Source organism: Clarias gariepinus, chromosome 5 (genome assembly GCF_024256425.1).
Source record: "Clarias gariepinus isolate MV-2021 ecotype Netherlands chromosome 5, CGAR_prim_01v2, whole genome shotgun sequence".
NCBI classification, from domain to species: domain Eukaryota; kingdom Metazoa; phylum Chordata; class Actinopteri; order Siluriformes; family Clariidae; genus Clarias; species Clarias gariepinus.
Window position 1 is genome coordinate 29,712,548 of NC_071104.1, and position 19,799 is coordinate 29,732,346.

Genomic DNA, 19,799 nt, shown 5'->3' on the forward strand with positions numbered 1-19,799 from the left:
GTACTCCATTTTTCTCCCACAGTCCAAAGACATGCAGAGTATGCTGATTGGCATTGCCAAGTTTCCTGTGGTGTGTGAGTGAGTGTAAATATGTGTATGTGCCAAGCGATTGCACCCCCTCCAGGTGGTACCCCACCTAAAGCCCTAAGTCTCTAATTTGGAAACAGCAATTAGCCTAACCTGCATGTATTTGGACTGTGGGAGGAAACCGGAGTACCCGGAGGAAACCCACCAAACACGGGGAGATAGGAATTAAGCCTGGTTGGGAATCGAACCTAGACCCTGTAGGTGCCAGGCGACACTGCTAACGACTATGCCACTGTGCCTTCTGGTACATTTACTCACTCATCTTCTATACCGCTTTATCCTGTATTCAGGGTCGCGGGGACCTGGAGCTTATACCAGGAGGCTTAGGGCACGTGGCAGGGTACACCCTGGACACTGTGCCAATCCATCGCAGGGCACACACAGTACACACACTGACAGTGTAGTGTAGTATTAAGCACTTTAATTGCCCCATCTGGTACAATTTAATTAAAATAGAATACCTCAATAAAAGTAATAATAATAAGATTTTTTTAATTTAAAAATATATTTATATAATTATAATACTGATATAAACTTTACAAATAGTAATGTAAAACGGATAAAATATTAATTTAACCCTAGACTCGAAGTTGCTAGTTGTTGCCTTGGAGATTCCTTGACAACCAGACAGTTTTGCGCACGCGCACTCCCATGCAGTGGCGCACTATGGGATTGCCTGGGTATTGACACGGCAACGGAGACGACACGGTTTAGTAGTGATTAGAAATCTGCTGCTTGTATATATTTATTATTACTTCTTTTCCCTCTTTAACATCTCCGGGCCACGACGTTAGGCTTGAAGCGCAGACGATGAACGGATCAGTGGCCAAAAAGACGCAGGAAACTCTGGGGAAAGTGATCAAGAAACCTCCTCTGACTGAGAAGCTGCTGAGCAAACCGCCTTTCCGTTACCTGCACGATATAGTGAGCGAGGTGGGTTCATCAGCCCTGACTCTCACACTCAGTACACTCTCACACCAAGTCTACACCATCGCCTTCAGACACGCTTTATTCACATGCTCACGGCTAGCAGGGATGCTTTGCAGTGCTAACAGCCTCGGGGTAAATAAATAAACGCTTTGTTATATTATACATAGATATCATAATAACTTATTGAACATGGTCTCGAGCTCTCCTGTGGCTGATGTGGATTAGTGTGTCTTCCTGTATCACTAACACAGCTAATATGCTAACTAGTGAACTTATTAAAGATTAGGATGCTAGCCTGCATAATACTATCTACTAACATCATGGAAGCTACTATACATGTTCGCCTTTTTTCTTTTTCCAATTTTTCCTATACATTCATTATTATCCGTTTTAAACCAAGACTGTATTAAGCTTCATGCCGTTTGATGTGCTAGTTGGCTATCCAGCTAGCGTCTTTTTTGTTGCTAGGCGCTTCTCTGGGCACGGTTATGCAAACAAATAGTTTTTTTCTACCCATATTGAGTGAAACCCCGCCTTTTTGCGTTAGAAGTAGATATGAGGAGCTCATTTGATGTTCTGTGATCGACGTTTCGCGTTGTCCAATCGACGCAGGGTTTGTTAGTTTGAGTAGCCAATTACAACACAGCACCCAGCATTTTTGTCAATACAGGTAGGAGAAGAAGAAAAAAAAGACTACAACTCACAATGAGTAAAAGACAAGGAGTTCAACATTGTCTCAGAGTTCTCTTTGCTTATATATATTATTTTAATAGACAAACTAGGGGTTTCAGGGGTTGGGGTAGATCAGTGCAATCAGTTGAGTTCCTGATTGGAAGGTCCCAGGTTCAAACCCCAGGACCACCAAGTTGCCACTGTTGGTCCCTCAACCCTCAACTGCTCAGATGTGTAATGAGATAAAAATGTAAGTTGCTCTGGATAAGGGGGTCTGCTAAATGCCGTAAATGTCCCGTGCTTTATCCTGGTTAAGGCTAGAATAGATTTATTAGAGTCTATTCCAGGGATACCTAAGCATCAAGCAAGAACACACGATGGTGTGGTTAAGAGGTCTAGCACAATGCGTCATCAGTACACACACATTCACACTACTTTATATCTATTGGTGATTTAGAGTAACCAGTATTTCGGGACAACTTCCATGAAATCCACACGGACACGGGGATGACATAAGAAACTTCAGACACACTGTAACCCGAGCTCTGGATCGAACCAGGGACACTAGAGCTGTGACATGGCAAGGTTACCCTCTGCATCATCAAGCTACACCACACTCTTAGTGTATTATTATTATTAGTGTATTATTATTATTATTATGATGATGATTAGAGACGGGAATCACTGAGAAGCACCTGATACAATATTATTACGATACCTATGTGCCGATTTGTACTGATAAATCTCATATTGAGATTAATAAAAATTCAGAGTCTATATTATTATTATTATTATTATTATTATTATTGTGGTACACTTGTAAATAAGCTTAGAAATAAATTTTTCCCTACCACCCACGATGCTCTGTTGCCTGCCAAAGATTATAAAAGTAAAGTGAGGTTTTACTGCCTTAAATGCAAACATACATATACACAATAATGTATTTAAATCGTTCCTGGGGTCAGTGTGGCGATAAGTGTGCCCACACAAATGTATCGTAATAAATCAAGTTATTTTATAAATAAAGTAATTTCCCTCTGTTTCTATTTATTACCAGTACGAGTGCAAGGAAAAGCAAACGCTGATTCGAGACTTAAGTTGAAGCTTTGCTATTAAAATTGATGCTTCTCGTATGGAGAAAATTATGTCACAACCATACAACATAGTTTTTTGAAATTCACACACAGGATGTAGTTCTGGTTTTGGATTAGATGAAAATACTACTGACTCCAGACTCTTAAGTATGTGTGTTTATACTCATGGTCCAAATCTGTCATTGTTTTCTAATCTGTCAGGTGATTCGCACCACAGGCTTCATGAAGGGCCTTTATGGAGAAGCAGAGATGAAGTCAGACAATGTCAAGGTGAGTCACTGAATTCAGACCTGACAACTTTTTACATGTTAAGCTCTGCGATTTTCAGAGTACACTGAAGTATATATAAACAGTTACAAAAATGAGCCAAGGAAGTCTTTGTTTACTGTACATAATAAAAAAAATAAAGACTAGTCGACATGTGAAACTGGAATGGACACCCTGGAAGCCCCGCCCACTCTCATTCTCTAACATCATGTGTTCCTAACATCCACTTAGAAGAAGTACAATATTAAAGAAGATATTTGTTAAAGTTTAATATTAAAAATGTACAGTGAAGGTAATTACCCCACCCTTTCTTTATTTTGCTGATATCAAAGTTGAAAAAAACACAAATAGACCTGATAGTTTTTTTTCATACCCAGAAAAAATACTTTTGCCTCAAAAGGAGATAATACAAACAGACATTGAAGTACTGGAGTAGAGAAACAATTAAGTCAACTAACAGACAAAAAAAAAAAACTGGAAATACAAAACAAGACCTAATAGACAGACATGCAGAGGACAGGTGGGATTAAGCCAAAGGGGTGCAGTTTAACGAATCGGAGGTGTAACATTCGGAAGACAAGTGAGTTTTGAGTAAAGATTTAAATACTGAGATGTTATTAACAGAACGGAGAGAGTGTGGTAAAGAATTCCAAGATTTGGGTGCAATAACACTAAATGATCTGCCGCCCATTGAAGAGAGGCGGTACCGAGGGACAGGAAAAAAAGCCAGAATCGGAGGAGTAAATGACTCGGAATGTAGGGGGCAAGCAGATTGAAAAGATAAGAGGGAGTTATGCCATTTATAGATTTAAAAACAAGGAGAAGTATTTTTTATTTAAAACGGTAGGCAACTGGGAGCCAATGGAGATCATACAAGATTTGGGGTTATATGAGCAGAGTGTTTGGTATGAGTGAGTATTCTAGCCGCAGAGTTTTGAATATATTGTATTCTGGAGATGAAGCTGGCAGGTAGACCAATGAAAAGGGCATTACAGAAATCAATGCGTGATAAGACGAATGAATGGATGACAGTTTCAGCATTTTTGGTTCTGATGAAGGGACGCAGTTGGGCAATGTAACGTAAATGAAAGAATGCAGATTTAGTGACAGATTTAATGTGAGGCTGAAAGGCGAATGTGGAGTCGAAGATTACTCCTAAATTTTTGACAGAAGTAGAAGTTTTGATGTGAGAGCCAGCAATCTCACAGGTGAAATTGGTGGAAATGTTGCTGGTGAGTGTTGGGGTTCAGATGATAATTATCTCAGTTTTGTCCATATGAGGGTTTCAGAAAGTTAATTAAGCCAATCTCTAATGTCCTTTATGCAAGCAGAGATTTTGTCGATTTGGGCAGATGGAGTAGGTGTACAGATAGAATAAAGTCGAATGTCGTCGGCATAAAAGTGATAGTTAAGACCATGACGTTGAAGGATCAGACCGAGTGGGATTATGTAAATTGTGAATAGTAGTGGGCGATGGAAAATCCTTAACAGAAATATAGAATTGTCTATCTGAGAGATAGGAAGAAAACCAAGAAAGAGCAGTACCAGAGATACCCAGACCAGAGAAACGAGAAATAAGTAAATCATGGGAGACAGTATCGAAGGCAGAGCTGAGATTAAGTAGCACAGTTTCAGTACTATGGAGGGTGCGAAAACCAGACTGAAAAGGGTCGAAGAGATTATTATCAACTAGAAGAGACTAGAGCAGCAACAGTAGTTTCCAGTGATTTAGATATGAAAGGTAAATTAGAAATGGTACGATAGTTAGATAGAACTGAGGAGTCAAGGTTGGGTTTCTTGAGCACTGGTGTGACTGCAGCAGTTTTTAGTGGCAGGGGAATTGAAGCTGAGGTAAGAGATGCGTTGATAAATTAAGGAATAGGTGCAGAAATGGCAGAGTGACAAAGTTTCAGGAAAGAAGTAGGAGCAGGATCAAGGTGACAGGATGATGAGTTGGATTTCAGGATAAGCTTAGAGACAGAATCTGGGGTCGTCAGAGAAAAACAAGACAAACACTGACTGGATAGATTTGTTGAATGGCTGAGCTCTGTATCAGTAGGTTGCTAGCCTGCATAAAAATTGGTGGACAGCATTAGTCTTCTCAAGCAAATAATCCAAAAAAGAGCAGCAAAACTCATTAGATACTAGAGCATCCTGAGGTGGGCAGTTAGTAAGTTTATTTATCGTATTAAATAATGCTTTTGCCCTGTTGCTCGATTTATTAATTGTGGCAGAGACAAAGTTAGAGCAAGGTGAAAAGAGAGCGGTTTTATTACATTTGAGATGATCTAGAAAAGCCAAATAATGAACAGTAAGACCGGTTTTGCTGTAAAGACGTTCAAGCCATCTGACGGTAGCCTTAAGAATACGGAGTTCGGGTATACCAAGGAGAAGAGTGAGTGACGGGGACATTTCTGGTCTTGATAGAAGCATGCTGCTGTAAGATATCAAAAATTATAGAGTGGTAATTAGATAGTATCACAGACGGAGAAGAAATATCAATGACATCAGAGAGATTCGAAGAGGCAATAGAAGTACAAAATGATACAGTAGCAATAGCTTTAAAGTTACGATATGAAATATCAGTTTTAAGGCATTTAGAGTGCAAAGGCAGATTGAGGCTAAAGTCAAGAAGTTTAGAAATACCGGTGTCAGAAGCAGAAATAGAAGTGATATCCCGCCTTGAAGTACATATTAGATCAAGGGTATGACGACGAGTATGGGTAGGAACGTGAACATGCTGTGTCAAATTAAAACATTTGAAAACACAGTAACTCGGTAGTGTTGGGGCAACCTGTATCAACATAATTATTAAAGTCGCCAAGCAGAAGAATAGGAAATGACAATGAGCAGGCAAGTGTTAACAGTTCACTGAGTTCAGAAAAAAGCAAGATAATTGTGAGACAATCAGCTTTCAATATCATGTATTTAAATGAATTCATATTGTGAAAAACAAGTTGTTTTAGACGAAGATTGTCCCGGTAAATGACAGCAAGACCACCCTTTGCCATGCAGTCGAGGTCGGGCGAGATACTTATATCCATCAGGTGCAAGAAGATTTAACTGAATAAAATCATCCAGAGCTTGCCAGGTTCCAGTGAGAAGAAAAATGTCAAGCTTATTATCAGTGATAATTTCATTGAAATAAGGGGCTTTGCCCGATATTGACCGACAGTGTAGTGACGATTTACAGAATTCAGATTTGCAGTACGATGCTGGGTACCAGTAAGATAAATTGGAGAGCGATGAACAGTACGGCCAGCAGGCAGTTGTTTGAAAGCAGACAATCTATGGTTAGTCCAGGTGCACGGAAGGGCTTTGAGCATAGAGCAAAAGGTACTCTTAAACACACGCCCACAGCACATGCTGTGCTTCTTGCCAATGTGTGATTAGTTAAGAGCATTCTACGTGTAAGATTGAGGACAGTAACATTTCACGAAATGCAAACATATAGTAATATAAAAAAAAAAAAAATATATATATATATATATATATATATATATATATATATATGCAGTGGGATGCGTAAGTTTGGGCACCCTTACGCCTTTCAGTAAGTTTGGGCACCCATAATCTTCATGATTTTCCTGTATAAATCATTGGTTGTTACGATAAAATAATTCAGTTAAATATATCATATCGGAGACATGCACAGTGATATTTGAAAAGTGAAACGAAGTTCATAGGATTTACAGAAAGTGTGCAATAATGGTTCAAACTAAATGAGGCAGGTGCCAAATTTGGGCACTGTTGTCATTTAATTGATTCCAAAACCTTTATAACTAATTATTGGAACTCAAATTGGCTTGGTAAGCTCATTGACCCCTGACCCCCATACACAGGTGAATCCTATTATGAGAAAGAGTATTTAAGGGGGACAACTGTAAGTTTCCCTCCTCTTCAAATAGTCTCTGAAGAGTAGCAACATGGGGGTCTCAAAACAACTCTTAAATGACCTGAAAACAAAGATTGTTCACCATCATGGTTTAGGGGAAGGATACAGAAAGCTGTCTCAGAGGTTTCAGCTGTCTGTTTCCACAGTTAGAAACTTTACACAAGGAGATGCTGTATGCAAGAGTGATGCAGAGGAAGCCTTTTCTCCGCCCACAGCACAAACAGAGCCCCTTGAGGTATGCTAAAGCACATTTGGACAAGCCAGCTTCATTTTGGAATAAGGTGCTGTGGACTGATAAAACTAAAATTGAGTTATTTGGGCATCGTTATGCATGGAGGAAAAGGAACACAACATTAAAAAAAAAAACACCTGCTACATCATGCTGTGGGGCCAGTACAGGGACTGGGAATCTTGTTAAAGCTGAGGGACGCATGGATTCCACTCAATATCAGCAGATTCTGGAGACCAATGTTCAGGGATCAGTGACAAAGCTGAAGCTGCACCGGGGCTGAGAGATGTTTTGTAAAGAGGAATGGTCCAAAATACCTTCAACCAGAATCCAGACTCTCATTGGAAGCTATAGGAAGCGTTTAGAGGCTGTTATTTCTGCAAAAGGAGGATCTACTAAATATTGAGTTCATTTCTTTTTTGTGGTGCCCAAATTTATGCACCTGCCTAGATTTGTTTAAACAATTATTGCACACTTTCTATAAATCCTATAAACTTCATTTCACTTCTCAAATATCACTGTGTTTGTCTCCTATAAGATATATTTAACTTTAATTTTTTACCGTAACAACCAACGATTTATACCGGAAAATCATGAAGATTAACAAGGGTGCCCAAACTTATGCATCCCACTGTATATTAGTCAGTGTGGCGATACATCACTGAATTGAACATAAATCAATTTGTATCAAGCTTCACAAATGAGGCCAGCTCTAGTATGTTGCAAAAACCAAAAACATCTGCTGAATGACGCTTCCATGTTTAATGTGAAAGGAAAATCCACAGATTGATTAATATCACAGGGAGACTACAGTAAGTCAGTAACTGCTCTGTGCAACTGTGGTGGGCAGAAAACCATCTCAGAATCTATGTTGAACCTTCAGACTAACAGGCCTCATTAGGCTCTACTCCTGTCAGCCAGTAAAAGGTATCTGAGGTGACATCTTGTTGCAACTTGACAAGTCTGAATTTGAGAAATGTGTCATAATTCAGTGGGTCAGAAAGAAGGTTTGAAACTTCAGGCGTCGACCTGAGATACCTCAAATCATCTGGGCATGGACTGACTCTGTGAAAGAAACTGATATCTAGCTCCGTGCTGCTGTCTGAAGGAAACTAGTAAACTTGAAGAGCTAAGGAGAGATACTGTAGATAGAGGTGTGGGATAAACTGGTTCGCATCTGATATCTTTTGAAAACAGCATGATGTGCAAAAGGAACCAAATCCTTTTGAAGCTCCAGCATGCATAATGGATGCTTTCATGACAGGAGTGCTTCAGCCTGACGAAGCAGTGTGGAGGCTCGTGTATTGCTTGGAAGATTTTATTTGACGACTTCTTTTCAGAAACTCTTCTTTGATTAAATGTCCAATCAATGTTATCGAACTATGACCTCTTTACCCTGTAGTAGGTAATAATGACTCGTGATTAATAGTGTCTGCCGTCTGCGATGCGTGTCTAAGCTCATTACCAACCGGCTGAATTATAATCGACTCCTAATGGGAACATGGACAATTTCACTGTGTCATAATATACGACCCATTTACAGCACGCTCTAGAAAACTCAGCGTAGACCATACATAATTATACGTATTAATGTGGATGGAAAATTTAAGATTGATTTGTACATTACAAATCTATTTATTTTAATAACAGAACTATGTCACTATTATAACCAAAGAGATTATTTTAATATTGTGTTTTTTCCTCCTTGCCGTATAGGATAAAGACTCGAAGATAGCGTTCCTGCAGAAGGCCATAGACGTAGTGATGCTGGTGAGTGGGGAACCCATCGCTGCTAAGCCTGCACGCATAGTGGCTGGCCACGAACCCGAGAAAACCAACGAGCTACTCCAGACCATCGCCAAGTGCTGCCTTAACAAGGTTAGGATGACATACCTCCTGATTTCAAGGATGATTCGGAAGCAATAAAACTCGATTTAGTATCTCTTCAGGCTTTTAGTCATCAATTGAAGGGAATGATGCATTAAGCAATTTTTCTTGGTGGCCCTTAGACTTCATGAAAAGGGTAAAAGCTGGATCAAGGTTAAACATCTCATCAAGCCAGTGTCACAATGCTTGCTTTAGTATTTAAAAATGGTTATGTAGAGGATAGTGTACAGTATCTTGCAAAAGTTTGTAGACACCTGACCATCACACCCATATAGTTCCTGAGTTGTTGAGACAAAGTGTGAGGCACACAGTCATTTGCTCTAACATTTACTATACTGTACCACTGTTCCAGCATGACAGTACAGGAACCTTTGTTAAGGCTGGATTGGAAGAACTCAAACGGCTTGTACAAAGACACTCCTTGCTTGATATCAGTGACCAACCTTAATGATGCTCTTGTGCAAGAATGATCGCTAATCCCCACGCCCACACGGATATATAACAGGTTAATATAATAGTAATGGGGGACTAAATCTAGATTGGGATCTCCAACAAGTACATGTGGGTTTAATCGTCATGTGTCTACAGTACATATAGTTAATTTTTCGTCATGTGTCTACATATAGTTCATTTTTCTTGGCGTTTACCAGGGGTTGCCATTCACTATGTTGCATTACTGCCACCTTCTGGTCTTGATTCCCCTCATCTCTTTTAAATTTAATCCTCTTTTTTAGTCGCATCGTACTTAAAAAAAAACAAAAAAACATGAAATACTTTTTAACTTTCCATTTTCAGTGTACTCCATCATTCCAAATTCCCATCTACTCAATGACTACAGTAGAATGAAGATGAAGGCCATGTAGTTTGTAGAGTTTATTCTGTTATTGTTTACTTTTTGTTGTGCCTTTTTTTAATGTTGAGCTGAAAAAGCAGCCAGGCAATGATTTGGTATAAACAAACCTCCATTGTGTGAGCCAAAGGAAACAGTTGGGCAGAACTGAAAAGATGGAGGTTAAATAGCTTATTATTAACTTACACCAGACATTTACTTTGCTGCTTAAAACACCTGGACAGATACTGTTACCATCAGAGGTCAATAAAATTATGTCTGTCTGTCATCGTTGTAGCTATCTATTTGTCTGTCAGTCTATTAATTTATCTATCTGTATATTTATCTATCATTGTTTTCTTTTCTATTATCTATCTGTCTCGGTACCCACATGTCTGCCTGTCTGCCTGTCTGTCTGTCTATCTATCTATCTATCTATCTATCTTGGTCTTATTAATTTAAGTGAAAGGAAAAAAGGCCTATAGAAGAAAAACTTTTTTTTTTTACTTCTATAATGTAAGACAATTCATAACTTGGGTTGTAAAAAAAAAAACAAAAACATAAAAGTCCTGGGAGTCCCCATAGAATCTACAGGTTTACTCGATCATTGTGTTATTTTGTACTTTTGTTTTAAACCTCAGTGTGATTTTAAATAATTATCTGTGTTGTTACACTGTGATGTAGCTCTCTAGTGATGAAGCTGTAAGACATGTCCTAGCTGGGGACAAAGTGGATATAAAGGGGAAAGCGAGCACCTCCAGGTCTCACGGCAAGGAGAACAGAGAAGTAAGACACACATGTTTGCAGACATGGCGGCACGGAGATCAGTAATACTTTTAGGCTTGCTTATGTCTTTAAGTTAAACACTTTTTGTTTATAACTGGTTCTGTTTATATAAATCCTAATCTTTAGTATTTAGTCTATACGCCCTATATGTATATATATGCCCTATATCCCTATCACTGGTGTACTTTATATGGTGTTTATATGAACACATTTAATCCATGCAGTGATATTAAGCAAGGATTTGCTGATGTTTTTGTCTTTGTTACTTTGCAGGAGAAGATTAAAGAGAGCAGTGTGAACACTGAGCAGAAAGACCCAGACCAACCCAAGGACCAGGAGAGCAGGAGAAGGAGTGAGAAAGAGCGACACAGAGATGGAGAGAGGCCCGAGAAAGCTCGGGAGAGAGACAGGACAAAGGACAGAGATCGGGATAAAGACAAAAGCCATGATAGGGATAAAGAAAAAGTCAGAGATAAAGAGAAGGACCGTGACAGAGATAATGAAAAGGACCGAGATAGAGACCGAGACCTAGAGAAAGAGAAGACCCGAGACAGAGAAAGGGATAGGGAAAGGACCAAGGACAAAGAACGAGAGAAAAACAGAGAGCGAGATTCACACAAGGACAGAGAACGAGTGCGGGACAAGGACAGAGACCGTGAGCGTGACAAGCGGAGAGACCGAGGCAAAGAGCAGGACCGAGGAAGAGAGAGAGAGATTCAGAAGGAGACAGAAGAAAAGAAAAAGGAGAAAGGGGAGAAAAAGGTCAGTCTCTATAGCTCTTAATGCACAATATTGTATTAATGCAGTTAAACGTCAAAAGGTTCTATAAAAGTCTATAATCTATACAGTATATGAGTAACTGAGAAATAGAGAACTGGTGGGAAAAAATGCATGTGGTTCAAGAATCATAGTTTGTTTGTTTTTTTGGGCTTTTTTTGTACAAAGGTGAGTCAAAAATTATCCATACTCTGGCTGTAGAATTTATTTTAATAAACTTTTAGAAAAGAAAAATACATAATTTTTCGACATAATCTTCTTGGTTTTTAATACACTTTGTTCCTCTGTCAAGAAGCTTTTATATTCTCTGATTAAAATATGTTTTGGGCTGATCCACATAAAATGAGCTGCCTAAATTGTATAACAGCATCCTCCCTTATCCTGATCTGGCAAAGGTTCATTTCTGGTAAAGATGTGAAGACGGCAGTGCATTCAAGACAATAGTGAGAATGCTGTCACACAATTTAAAAACAATTCTTTTTTTTTCCAGTCCCGAGCTGCAGAGGAAGTAATCAAGCAAAAACCTCACCCCAAGGAGCCGAACAGAAATCACAAAACCGAACCAGCAGAGGTGAAACTTTTTCCGCTTTCTTTTTATTTACACTCAGAAGTTTACTGATACACCATGTACACATATGTTGTTGGATGTACGGGTGAATAATATAACAAAAAATCATATCGCAGGACATTTCTGCAACACAAACCATACATACAGTACTGTGAAAAGAAATGCTGTAAAAATGCCTACTAAAAAAATCCCACTAATCAGTAATTAATGAAACAAAGGTAATATTTAGAGCAACCTTAAGTGACAGGTACAAGTGGTGTTATTCTAAATACTTCTATATACATTTTTATCTCAGAAAAATAGATTGACTTTATTTATTATATTAATATTATATAATTTTTTAATATATCTATTCCTATTTCTAAATGTTTGTTTTATAGTTCTTTATAGCGGATGCAGGTTACAGACTTTAAGGTTATGGAGAAATATACAGTACTGTTAAAGTATTTGCCCTTAACAGATTTTTGGAATTTTTTAATTGCAAATTTGACACACTAGAATGATTCGGACCGCTCACTCACTCACACACTCGCTCACTTATTCAAAGTTTATTATTCCACAAGGATAACTCAAGTAAATACAAAATGCAGTTTTGTAAAAAAAGCCTACCTGGCCCTACATGAAAAAATAATTGCCTTTCCTTAAGAAATAAAATTGTCATTATAAAACAGCATTTAGTATTTAATTGGGTTATCTTTGTGTAATATTAAACCTCGAGTAAGTAAGTGAGTGAGTGATCTGAATAATTTAAAAACGGCAAAAATAAATAAAGCAGAAAGGGGCAAATACTTTTTTTCACATCACTCTAGATATGTAGAAAAAGGTTTCATTTCATGGAGCCGCTGTCACTCACTGTAATGGCTGACATTTCGCTAATCACGTTTTTATGTCTCTTTATTTCTCAAGACTGAAAGAGATGACATAGATGAGGTAACCTACTGTAGCATTGGCTTTATCATACTGTATTTAGGTTGTGGGTTGCCTTTCTGCCTTTTATAAGTGTCCTGTTTTTCTGTCGTAGTTCAAGTGGGAATAGATGGCAATGTTGGGGAAAGCTTTGTAGTTTCTGCATGCTGATATAACAGTAAATTCGCTTCTCAGTAGAACAAATAGCAGGAAGGTGAGGCTTACCCTGGAAAACAAAGGTGGCCGTTGCTTCATGGTGGGATGGATCTTGCACTGTTTTTCCTCTTTCAAGTCACAACCAGTAACACTAGCCAATCATGTGCATTAGTAGCCATGTTTGCATGGATAATATTTCCTCAATCTGTTTAAAATCATTCTATGCAAAATGAACAAGTGGTGACGCCACGGACGCCAAGCTGAAGTATCCAAGTATTTAACCAGAATATACATTTTTTGACATGTTTATAGTGCTTCCTACTGCCTACTAAAAAAAATCCCACTAATCAGTAATTAATGAAACAAAGTTAATATTTAGAGCATTTTATCGGACAGAAATATAACAGAAGAAGAAGTTGAGGTTTGAACTTTGAGATTAGGTTTGGCTTCCCAAATTCCTTCTTCTGTGTTATGATTGAATACAAGAATTCACTCTCAAATCTGTGATTGGTTAGATGCTTTTCTATGTATGAAATGGTGATTTAATCTGTGCACCTCCCTCAGCTGGAAACAGCAAATGAGAGTAAACACAGATTGGAAATTCATTCCAATGAGGCCAGATCAGCTCAGACGGTTCCGACTGGGCTGTTTACATGATGCATTTTTATTCCAGTCGCTATAATAAGTGGAATATTCGGGTTCATGTACAGTAAATAGTGAGATTAGTAAGATTATATATATATATGCAGAAGAGGGCAAATGGCACTTTCGTTCGAGTGTGTTATGCTGCTCTGCAGTTTGAAATCATAAGGAAGCACAATCTCTAGTTGGAAGCTTTTGTATAATGCAGAGGGCTAGCATATGAAAGGGAAAGAAGAAGAAGGAAGTAAGGGTGTTCAGGAGTGGAGTTAATTAGCGGCTAAGATTATTTGTGTGTCCTTCATTTCCTCCCAGGTCCCTGAGGCACAAGATGATCAGGTATTGTACCAGTCCTTCAGCGTTAAACACTTTGTAGAAATGGCTTGTTCGAGTTCCATAGTACTCTCATGGAGTGTTTTCTTTTGCGCGGCAGCTTTCTTTACATTGCAGGGTTTTTATTTATTTATTTGTTTATTTATTCATTCATTTATTTATTTATTTTTATTTTTAATGGACCACTAAAAGAGAGGCAGCTAAGTCCAGGCTTTATGTCTTCTTGACTTCAGTCACAGTGCAGCTGGAATTTAAGTTTACAGTTCATTGTCAAGGAACATGTACTTCAAAACATTAATCTGAAATGCTTTGCTATTAATGAAACTCTTACATGATAAAAAGTTACATAGTCAAGATACTCTGTATTATCCTGCCTTATTTATAAGTATAGACAGTTTAGCTAAAGTTGTGTTATATTATTCAGGTGTGCCTTCTTGCTTGGGGTTTTATTATAATAATTTTTGAAATGTTATGTACAGGTGATACTTGAGGTCATATTGGTTGCATTCTTCTCCAGTGTTATGACATTGACATTAGAGCTGTAAGATTTAATCGATTAGGCAATTAATCAATCTTCTGTCAGTCAGTGCAGTTAATTGAATCAATCAATTCAGAAAAAAATCACATAAAAATATATACACTACTGCTCAAAAGTTTGGCATTACTTTTTATTGTTTTCTAAGATAACACACACAAAATTAGTCTGAATAGAAATTATAGAAAAAAACAAGACATGCTGATATTGTCAGAGTTAGAAATAATGATTTTGATGGTAATGAGGAATGTGTATTTCAAACTTTGTCTTCAACAACAACAAAAAAAAACTTTAGCAGTCACTTTTTTAAGATAATCTAATGAGATTTCACCCCATGCTTCCTGGAGCATCTCCCACAAGATAGGCACATTTGGCTTGATTGAGTCTTCCTACAGTCGAGCTGCTCCCACAACAGCTAAGTAGGGTTCAGATCCGGACACTGTGCTGCCGCTCTGTCACAGGCAGAACTTCTTCCGTTGTTTGTGAAGTGGACGAAAAAGTGTTTTTCTTTGGAAAACAAGGAAATTTGCTATTGATCCCAATAATTCAAATGGTAGGGTATATATTTAGTGTTTTTTAACAAACAAATCAGTTACATTTAAATTTCATTCTAATATTTATGAATGCCTAAAAAATACCCCACAGCTTTTGCAGAAAATACAATCGGCTATAACCTTCTGCAGATACTCTCATTTTGCAGGCGTATCGCTTCTTCTTTTGAGTTAATTTGTTATCGCTAACTACTGGACTGGAGAGGATCGGGCAGAAAAATAGATTATGACTTTGTAAGAGAACTGACATTTAAACAATCAATAACACAAAGTGCACAGTGTTTAAATGTTTATTAGATACATTAGTAGATTTTAATACTTCAAAACCTATAAGACATAGCTGAGACAAATTAGCATTAAACACTAATATTATTGAAACAAGTCGAAAATCGCATTGCCCAAAAATAGAATTGAATTAAAATTCGACATTCTCCAATTCTACGATTCACAATTTTAATGAACACAAGTGTTCTGCACTTCAATACTTACTTAGCTTTTTTTTAATAGGAACATTTATAGGACTAATGAAATAATAGTTTGCTATTACTATGAGCTGTGCTATGGCGGTCTGGTCATGCTAAGGCTGCCTAGTTTCACTTGTAACTTTTTTTTGTAGTTGTTAGATTCATTGTGAGCTATGTTAGAATTGTATTAAAATTATATTTTAAACAAAAATCATCTAAAACTCTTTTATTTTTACAAAGCCATCAGATGCTTCTCCACACCAGGTAATTTCGGCAGCTTCCTCTGCAGAAAGCTCCCTCAGCTTACATTTGGACTGAACACTTACATTTCCTCTTTGGGTTTGATTCTCTACTCAGTATGGGAAGGTTGCTATTATATTTTCCCACACATTTATTTATTTATTTATTTATTACAAATTGGGACAGATTTTGTACTCTTAATTGTGAACTATTTTTTATTTCTCATAAATGTTTAATGTATTGAAAAGTATTATTTATTGTATTAGTGTTTCTTTGTTTTTACTCACCACTAGTCAATAGTTTAAGGCAAGCTGTGTACTTATTTATTTAAAAATTATTCTCTTTCATAGTTGTAATCATTTTACTTCATATTTGGAGAAGGTAATTGATTCCATGTCAACATTGCTTTAGGAAATTCAACCAGTCATGTTTTTGGCACTGTCAAAGTGCATAACCAATTTCTTTTGCAAAAGGTACTGGGTATAAGAGGTTTGTGTAAAAACGGCCATGGGGTCATTAATGGTCTCCCTCTCCCTTCGGAATTGGATTTAACTGACATTTCTCTTACTTAATCTTAATCATAACATTCTCGTGTCTTGGTTGAACATACGTTAAGGTTTAACCTGCCTACATGCTTTAAAAACAAAAACACCTTTGTGTTTCCTTAGTAAGGTATAAATCTTACACGCCCTTAGTCTAACTATGCACTGTTCAAAGCTCTGTTCTTGGTCCTCTTTTGTTTAGAGTCTTGCTTTAGGCTACCTAGGCACCATCCTACATCATCATGGATTTAACCTGTTCTCTGCTTAACCTAATCTGTTCATCCATATCCTTCACAAAGGGATTAGAAAATGAATTGTCCACAAGACTGTAATAACTTTACAGCTACGAGAGATCATGTTCAAGTGATGCAGGGGTAGTTCAGTGGTTAAGGTGTTGGACTACTCATCAAAAGGTCACAGGTCTAATTCCCAGCACCACCAAGTTACTACTGCTGGGCTCTTGAGCAAGGTCTTAACCTTCACCTGCTCAGACGTACAGTATGATGAGATAAATGTAGAAAGGTGTCTGTGAAATGCCATAAATGGAAATGCATTTGTGAGTTTTACCCTACAATCACACTGACAGCAGGTCATTCCTTCTTAATTACAACAGTTCAGAGCTCTGAAGCCAGATTACCTTCATTCCTCCTGTCTTCTGAGGATTCCTAGGTTGCACTAATTTCACATCTGTCCCACTTGTCATTTAATAGCATATCACAGTATTATGTGGAAATAATGTAATGTGAAGGGTGTGAATAAACGTGAAATGACCAGGCTTTTAGTTAAGAGATTCACTGTCTGAACCTTTCTTTTCCTCTGTTTAGCTGGATAGTCCTGCCAGAATACCCAGGCCTTCCTCTGCCAAGGGACAGAGACGCAGGCCTAAATCTGGAGCGCCAGGTAACCCACTTATCTAACATGTGTTTACCCAAGTCACAGCGCTCACAATTTGATTAGAATAATAACAAGCATAAAGACAGTGAATATATTCACTTTATTTGTTTTCCTACATTCTCATAAAAGGTCTCAACTATGATTAATCAGATAGTGTTGATTAATGAGAAAAGCGCTATGCAGCAACGTAGCAACTGATCTTTAAAAAAAAGAACCGCATTCCATTAATTTTATGCCTCAGAAGAATAATTTTGTGCAATTTTGAATGATATTTAAACAGTACAATTTATTCCAAGAGCTCTAGAAGCTAAAAACATGTTCATATATTAAACCATATTTGAAAGCTTGTTTGTGGTTTGGTAATGAATCAGTTCAGATTTTTTTCCCGTCGTGTTTTTCTCATTCTCACTTTCTTTCACAGACGAATCCGATAGTGATGGAGGTGAGTAGCAACTAAGATTTTTTATGCAACTGCACATCTTGCCATTCTTCATGAGAAATTTCAGGCATGAGTTTAAAGCTTCTTTCTTTTTAAAGCATCTGTTTTTAACATTTTTCATTTGTTTCAGCAAGCGACAATGCTACGGCGGATAAACCTGTTCGTCTTGAAAATGGAGATGCATCAGATGTTTTGGCACACCGTACATCCCACAAGTAAGATCTGCTCAAGATGTAGTTACAGTAATAGTTATTTTAAGCTGTCTTTTTTTTGACCTCCTTATGATACTGCTGTATGTGATTCAGCATGGTGATGATACTAGCGACAGTATATAGTTAAACGAACCTTATAAGGAGGTGCGATAATAGCAGTGTGCTTTTTAAAGCAGCAGCAGCAACAGAAGGATAACACGGCCCAGTAGTGCGAGACCAGCCCCTCCCCGAGTAAGGAGGCAGGAGAGCTACACTGACGCAGGCCCAGTGGAGCGGTAAGTATTTAGCAGAACAGATGTGCTTAAGTAATGATGAAAAGGCTCCACAACTCATAGACCACACTCTTAAAACGATATTGCATTGTGTAAGGTAAAAACAAAAGATTATGCTATAGGAAAATAATCAGATAACAATAATGGTTGGGGTGTGGCCTCAACAGTGACAATTCTGTATTTATTTAAGATACATTGTATACTGCACAGCTAAAAAAGTTTATATTTCGTGAGTAGCTTCTTATTTCTTTTACTACCATGTATCCCTTTGTTGTGAAAAGATGTTTCTGAAAGGTAAAATTACTGCCCTGCATCAAGCAAAGAAAACAATTGCTGAACCAGCAATTAAGTCATGAGAAAAAGATTTGTAGAGTCCAAATTAACCCTGTTTCAGAGCGATGCCCATATCAGGATTAGGAGGGAAATGTTCGCAATGTTTTATATGGTTGTTGAACGATGCCATGTTGAATGCGTGCCAGTGTCAAATCTAAAACTGTTCTAATTCAATACCAAAGTGTAAATACGTAAGTGTTGTTTTTCCCTTTTACATTTAGTCAAAAAGACAAAAAAAGTGCACCAATGAACAATTTATCTTTAAATGGTACAAAATGCTAACACTGTAGAGTTCTTGCGTTAAAGCATAATAAATGTCTCCTTACAGAAAATGGCAACACATCAACAAGTAAACACTGTTTGTCTATTTATGTAAAAGATTACGCGTCCATTAGAATTATTAGTGTATTAAAATATTTGTCTTGCAGTGAGCACTGCTGTATGTTGTGGAGAATTAATCAAGATAATCAGAACAGAATTCACCAGTGCTGTGGTATTTAAAAAAAATTATAATTTCACTTATCTCACTAAAAACTTATAAAGACTTAAGTTTTTCTTAATTGTTTTTTTCTCCATTCATCTTTAAACACCATTTGTAACCAGTGGTATATGAACTCGTACTGCCTTTTAAGGACTATTTTTGTATTTTAGATAAACTGTTTTTTACCCGAAATCAGGAGCAGTGAAATAAAGTATTTTCTCATGTGAAAATAATTTTGGCCCCCTCCACAGACTGGGCAGTGCCAAACCTCCCCCTGCAGTCATCGTGGATGGCAAAAAGCTTTCAGATGATGAAGATGATGAGGATGGGCAGTTTGTGGTGGAGGAGGCAGGTCCACTTCCCCCTGACATGCCTGAGCTAGAGATGGTGAGTGTTTTTGGGATCATGATGATTTCTTTTCCAGGTTTTAAGGGAGATTTTACATTGGTCAGCCATATTGTAAAAACTGTGAGAGGTGGCACTTGTCGATGAAATGGGTAGTTCTCAAAGTTGTTGAGCTGAAGAATGAAGTTAATTATTATGAGCTGTGCTTGCTCAAGAAGTTCATGAAGCAAGATGAATGGTTAAGCATTGGGATCTGGGCGATTCTGACAAGGGCTGAATTGGAATGGCTAGACAGCTGGGTCTGAGCGTCTCTGAGACACTTGGTCTTGGATGATACTAGGATGATACTTATCAGGAGGTCCAAGAATGCCGACCAGTCTTGAGCACCCAAGGATTATTAATACACATACCAAGCCAAGACTAGCTTAATGAACAT

The 19,799-nt window shown here is 37.8% G+C and overlaps 1 protein-coding gene across 1 annotated transcript in view; it reads left to right on the forward strand.

Moving 5' to 3' along the window:
- Positions 1–769: 769 nt before the first annotated feature.
- The window catches only part of traf3ip1 (TNF receptor-associated factor 3 interacting protein 1), a 30,548-nt gene continuing 11,518 nt past the window's right edge, over positions 770–19,799 (forward strand). The window contains exons 1-14 of the mRNA XM_053497279.1: positions 770–1,020; positions 2,985–3,053; positions 8,891–9,052; positions 10,575–10,676; positions 10,950–11,438; positions 11,944–12,024; positions 12,928–12,951; positions 14,038–14,061; positions 15,846–15,869; positions 17,212–17,287; positions 17,703–17,723; positions 17,851–17,935; positions 18,109–18,207; positions 19,270–19,405. Coding sequence (XP_053353254.1) covers positions 898–1,020; positions 2,985–3,053; positions 8,891–9,052; positions 10,575–10,676; positions 10,950–11,438; positions 11,944–12,024; positions 12,928–12,951; positions 14,038–14,061; positions 15,846–15,869; positions 17,212–17,287; positions 17,703–17,723; positions 17,851–17,935; positions 18,109–18,207; positions 19,270–19,405 — 1,515 coding nt within the window. The 5' untranslated portion in view covers positions 770–897. The remainder of the gene's footprint in view (positions 1,021–2,984; positions 3,054–8,890; positions 9,053–10,574; positions 10,677–10,949; positions 11,439–11,943; positions 12,025–12,927; positions 12,952–14,037; positions 14,062–15,845; positions 15,870–17,211; positions 17,288–17,702; positions 17,724–17,850; positions 17,936–18,108; positions 18,208–19,269; positions 19,406–19,799) is intronic.